This window comes from Colossoma macropomum, unplaced genomic scaffold, assembly GCF_904425465.1.
Source record: "Colossoma macropomum unplaced genomic scaffold, Colossoma_macropomum, whole genome shotgun sequence".
NCBI classification, from domain to species: Eukaryota; Metazoa; Chordata; class Actinopteri; order Characiformes; family Serrasalmidae; genus Colossoma; species Colossoma macropomum.
In genome coordinates, this window is record NW_023494785.1 from 23,375,708 (window position 1) to 23,381,728 (window position 6,021).

General features: G+C 40.0%; 1 protein-coding gene across 1 annotated transcript in view; it reads left to right on the plus strand.

The window, feature by feature from the left end:
* Window positions 1-5,005, plus strand: part of tgfbr2b (transforming growth factor beta receptor 2b) — a 29,777-nt gene extending 24,772 nt beyond the window's left edge. The window contains exons 7-8 of the mRNA XM_036587685.1: window positions 1,610-1,737; window positions 4,185-5,005. Coding sequence (XP_036443578.1) covers window positions 1,610-1,737; window positions 4,185-4,373 — 317 coding nt within the window. The 3' untranslated portion in view covers window positions 4,374-5,005. The remainder of the gene's footprint in view (window positions 1-1,609; window positions 1,738-4,184) is intronic.
* The last annotated feature ends 1,016 nt before the right edge of the window (window positions 5,006-6,021 follow it).

The following is a 6,021-nucleotide window of genomic DNA, read 5'->3' on the forward strand; positions in this document are numbered from 1 at the left end:
CAGCTCAGTAGAGTTAAAGCATGGTGCCTGCAGTGAGACACTCAGCTCAGCAGAGTTAAAGCATGGAGTCTGCAGCGAGAGTCTCAGTTCAGTAGAGTTAAACATGGTGACTGCAGTGAGACACTCAGTTCAGTATTAGGGATTAGGAAATTGGCAGAATTGGCAGATTTAGTTCAAAACACAAAATTGGCAATTGGCCAGTGTTTTTGTTTTGGCACAAATCAGAATTGGAATCAGCCATAAAAAATCATGATTGGTGCATCCCTAGTATTACAATTCGGAAAGGACAGCAAAAGTAACCCTGGTCTTCTAAGGATTCCCAGACGAGGAGTCAGACAGGCAAGCCTGTGGAGGTTTCAGACGGATAATCTGAAAGGAAAAAGGTTGTTAAAAAGCTTCCCCCAGCTCACTCTGCCAGAGCGGCCCGGCTGGGCCCGGAGAGGGAGGCCTCAGTCCGTGGGACATCTGTTCCCGAAACCACGGCATTCCTCACATAGCGAGCACACTCGCATCACTTAGGCCACAGCCTCTGGCGTGGGGGAGATGGAGAAAGAGAGACAGTGGAGGGAGAGTGAGGAAGTTTTGTTTCTTCACTAGAGCTTCATGTTGCACCTTGAGTCACTGCAGCATTCGCAGATCACAGTAAAGTTATCTCCTGCCACACTGTGTGGCGAGCTGTTCACCAGGTAGTTGTTCAGATGCTTCCTTGTTACCTTATCCAATTTAATACCCACAGCAGAACAGGACAGCAGAAATAGCACGTGTAGTGGGAGTATTTTGTTTTAGCACGGAAACAGGGGAAGTCCACTTGTCAAAAACAGGATGCATCCGCTTGTGGAGTCAGCTTCTCTGCAGGGGCCCAATCACAGCCCTGCTCTTCCTGTCCTAGACTCCATGCTGGCCTAGCCTCTTCCTGTGGGCCTGCAGCGTCGGGCAGAACCACATACCACACTCTGTCCTGAACACGCGCTCCAAAGTAAACGCACTCTTCTACTTAGATTTGTGGGAATGGGTTTTATGTTGGCCTGCACTGCAATAGCACACATGTTCAAGTGTTCCATTATATCCTTCTGCTTTGTTGCAGATTTTTCTGTTTTTAATTCAGTCTAGCACCCTGCGTGTGCTGTTATTTACTTGCAGTCTTCTATGCTTGTGGGGGAACTGGAGAGAGTTATAGGAAAGGGTCTTTGCAGCTGTTTTGAGCTCCATTTCACAGGGTTTTGGAAATTAGTCCTGGAACACTGTTGGTTCGTGCTCTCTTGGCACAGTCCAGCGATTAGCCCATATTTCCCCCAATTTGTTTTCATAAGAAAAACAAACAACATGCCATCATAACTTCTCATTATTGTTATTATGGTTGGCTCTCTGCTGGGTAAACTGATCTCTCCGGTGTTGTTTTGTGTTTGTTGTTTGGTTACCCATGTAAGGAGAGGTGCCAGAGCAAACCAAACAGTATTTCCGAAGGAGAGCTCCTTTTAACTGCACCATTTCCCAAACCTCAGCATTTCTACTCACTTCTACTTACAGAGCCAGACGTCTCTTAAAAAAGATTTTTTTCCCATTACACTGTAAGGGATTAATTGTGTGTGTGTCTGTGTGTGTGTTACAGAGGTGAAAGACTATGAACCTCCATTTGGCTCTAAAGTGCGAGAGCACCCCTGTGTGGAGAGCATGAAGGACAACGTGCTCCGAGACAGAGGCCGGCCCGAAATCCCCAACAGCTGGACAAAACACCCGGTAAGAGAGCAGGGCTACATGCCATTTGCAGCACACTAGAGTTCACTCATGGCACCATAGCCTCGTACTGTAGTAGCAGTCTTTCTGAGAGCAACTAATGCCCTCATCTCAACTGGTGATTACTGGAAAACAAGATTAAGTATACTGTAGGGATTATAATCTGTCCTCAGTGGCTCATACTAGAAGTTAGAGAATTACTGGAAAGCAGGTAATGAGGTTTAATGTCTGGGTGCACTACAGTGGTTTTAGTCTAACGTGCTGATTGGTATCTTTTACCCAGAAAAACATGCAAAAGACGTATGCAACAACGCATCACAGGATGTTCATAAACCAGATAAAAAGCCAGATATTTCTGCCTGTTATGAAGCTACTACAAGTTCTACAAAACAAGTTAATCAGAATGAAATTGAACTGCAAGTATGTAGATTCATTCACTTTATTGCACTGTACAGGCCTCTGCTATGAATTCTCCTATTAAGATGTCATTGTAGGACTCCAAGCTATGCATGGTCACCTAGCTCCCTTATTGCCCACTAGGAAGTTTAGTGCCTTTATTTAGCATTCTTTTTAAATGTTTTTGCCGTTGCTTTTCATTTAAGTAAGGAAAAAGTACCTGCAATAGCTTTTGTTAAAGGGGAATTCCACTGGTTGAGTTGTAAACTAAGATGTAAACTGAGATGTAAACAATGTATTCAATTGGTTTGTTGTGAAATGGTTCATTGTAGAGAAACTTACCAACTCAGAAAAACCCATTTTACAGAAAATATAGCAAAAATATAACCATTTTATTTAGTGAACCTACACATGAACCTACAGTTTTTATATGTAATGATGATGATGGTAAAATAGTGGTCAATCCGAAAGTTTTCTCTGGGGATTATTTTGCCTTACAACACTCTTCTTGTATCCGCCACCATGAATTGATTAAAATATCTTTTAGACCAAAATTTTTATCACAAAACTACAGTGAAACAATGTCTTCATAGCAGTGTATTTATAACCGTTGCATGTAATAACTTTCTGCGAAGGAGCTTTTAGAGGCATTACTCTCTTCAGACGTCTGGCTCCTATGACCACCACTGTGGACAGTTCTGACTTTCCCTAGAACAGAGCATTTCACACCAAACCACTCTGGATGATTTTGTTGACACATTAACCATTAGCCATTGAATTATGCTGAGATTTGAAAAAAACAGTGGAGTTCTCCTTTAACATTACATAGGTATTCACTAGCAGTTTGGATATACTCTGCAATGCTCAGCTGCATGTTTGTCAAAGTGTCTTTCTCAGTATCAAAGGCAGGCTTTGCTTAAGCAATGATTTGACAGTTTTCTTTTGCCAACTGCCATTAAAAGCACATATTGAAAATTGTTTGGCTGGTTTAAATACCTGAAAGATTTGTGGTCTGATGAGTGCTGACATGAAATGTATGCGGTATGTCAGGAAATGCTGTCACAAATATAATATTTACATTTTGACACGTCCTAAGTTATTGTAAACCACCATAGAAACCAACTCCTTTATATTAACGACAGTTTGAAGAGCTAGGTGTCTGCCAACCTTTGGCAAGCAGTGTACCAGAAGTTCCAGAAGACATAAACAGGGGTGAAATTTAAATAGTAATTGTGTATAATTATTCAGCATTCACTGAATTGGCTGTTGTTTAGTACTGTTACGATTAATCGATTGAATTTGATTACTCCAATTTGAAACAGCATTAGTTAAAATGTGGCTTCTAGATGAATCAGCAATAATTAGTTGACATCTTGTATATTGAAAATTCTCTTACTGGTCTCTGTTACAGTAGGAAACAGAGCCTGATACACACATCCATTTATATGTGTTTTTTGTTTAACAAATGTTTTTATACGTTTTAGTGAAGTCTTTTTAAAGACTTCCTACTTTAGATAGATAGTATATGTTCTACATTGTTATTATATGTATATTTTTTGTACATTTGTATTGTTTGGCCTTTTTAAAAACTTTTAATTGGTTACTAAAATTACTAAAATAGTCGATATTGACAGCCCAACTGCTCTACACACCTTTTCATTGCAAGACAGCTGGGTGTATCTCCTACAAAGTACAAACAGACCCCTTAGGGAAATTGTATGTGCTTCACATTTACACCCACTAGTCCTCCCTCATTCCTCACACTGACGCGAATGGTTTTAGCCCCAATGTAGATTATAAATTAATACATATTTGTTGTCTGAAGTTTGTTTCTTTCATTTTCATTGGAACTATGAAGAGATATAATATAAGTCTGTGTCACCCAAAATCTTTTAAAATTCCTTTCATTTTTAATGGTAATCGACAATGTGTTGGGAAAACTGTGTGAATTTAGTTTTCATTTGATTTGATTGAGGCAGGAATACCCACTGAACAGACATGTGAAGCTCTCTGTCTCACTCTCTCCCTCCTCTCTCTTTCTCTGTGTCCTGCAGGGTGTGGCCCTGGTGTGTGCCACCATCAACGAGTGCTGGGATCATGACCCTGAGGCCCGTCTTACGGCGCAGTGTGTGGCCGAGCGCTTCAGGGAGATGGACGATGAGCTGGACAAGCTGTCCACCCGCAGCAGCTCCGCAGAGAAGATTCCAGAAGACTGCTCCGTGAGCGTAAGCGATGACAAGTGAGAGAGAGAGATAGAGCCCAATTATGGCCTCTTCTGGACTGTTTTGTCTGCCTCTCCGACTGGTGGACGAGTGCATTTATTTGTGCTCAGCTCATGTGATTCCCAAAGAGAAGTCTCTGCCTCCGAGCAGTGGAAACTGGAAGTGTAGATACATTCAGTATGTTACAGCTGATGTGTTTGCGTGTGTGTGTGTGTGTGTGTGTGTGTGTGTGTGTGTGGATTAGAGGCCTCAGGGTGAAGGCCATGGGGAAATGAAGTACCTAAAGCTTTTCATGTGTCTCATAACCAAAGAGTTAATGCACTTTATCAGATTACCTATGCATAGCTGGTGTTTCTAATGCCAAGGATTTATATGGACTTTTCCACCTGAGCAGGTATTCACAAGAGATTATATGACATGTACAGATCAATTCAGCACTGTTTTTATGAAAAACTATGTGTATGTGTGCGTGCATGTGTGGATGCATGTAATCATGTTTGTCTGAGTCAGTATGAATAAGTGGTGTGTGTTTGATATTGTTTTAACAAAGACTTTTTATGGGTATGCCAGAAAGAATAAGCACATTGTAAATACTGGTTTTAAGTAAAAAAAAACAGTACTACCATTGTAAAAGCCAAAAAAGGGAAAATAACCCTGCATGTATTATCATGTGTAAAAGACAGTATTTTGGTAAAGCATTTCCAAAGATGTAATATTATACATGTTCAGGAAAACAAAAGCAAATTGTGCCTTTTTTGTATGTTTTTGTATGTAATATATTGTAAATCTTTTATGATTAAATACATTTATGTACAGTGTTTACTCTAATATTGGTTGTATGTGTTTCATTCCTGGGGTATTTCATGCATTTCATGAGGTCTCTTTATTGTCCCTTTTCTACGTTCCTCTGAAAAGTACAGTACAGTGCAAAAGCCAGTGACCACCCATCACTTACTTAATTTCAAGACAAAATGGCCATTAAGAGCAAGCGATTCATTTTTCATGTTTAAAAAATATATTTAACAGAAAATCACATAGAAGCCTCAAGAACTAATTACAGTGTTAGTTTTTAGTAGTTAGTGTGCCCGTTATTTGCTTTCATTGTTTTTGGGAGTTTTTCTTCCAGTTTTTCTAAGAAATCTTCAGGATTTTTTTTTTTTCATTTCTCCAAAGTTCAGTCTTAGAAGTTGGTTACAATTTCTGCTTTCCACAGTCCAAATGATTCCAAACACATTCAGTGATGTTGAGGTCTGGGCTCTGGGGTGGACAGCCCACTGTTCTGAAAACGATCCATTGTCTGTTCACTTTTTTCAGCAATAGGTTCTACACAGCTGCACATCCTTTCAGACTCATAGTGTTAAGTTGTCTTCTCACAGTGGAAAGATGGACCTGTGGATTTTTTAGATCTGAAGTGAGAGTGGAGCTTGATTTTCTCCTCTCTCTAAAAGATAAAAGCTTTAAGTACTGTTTATCTGATGGTGATAGTTTTGGTGGTCTGCCAGGTCTTGCAAGGTTGTTATTGATTCCATGTTTTCTATATCTTTCAACAAATTTTTGACCTCCGGTTTTGGAAATTGTAGTGTTTTTTACTTATTTTTCTTTGACTTTCCTCTTCCTTTTGCAAATTGATTTCATATCTAATATCTAATATAGTGGGTAATCCCCTCAG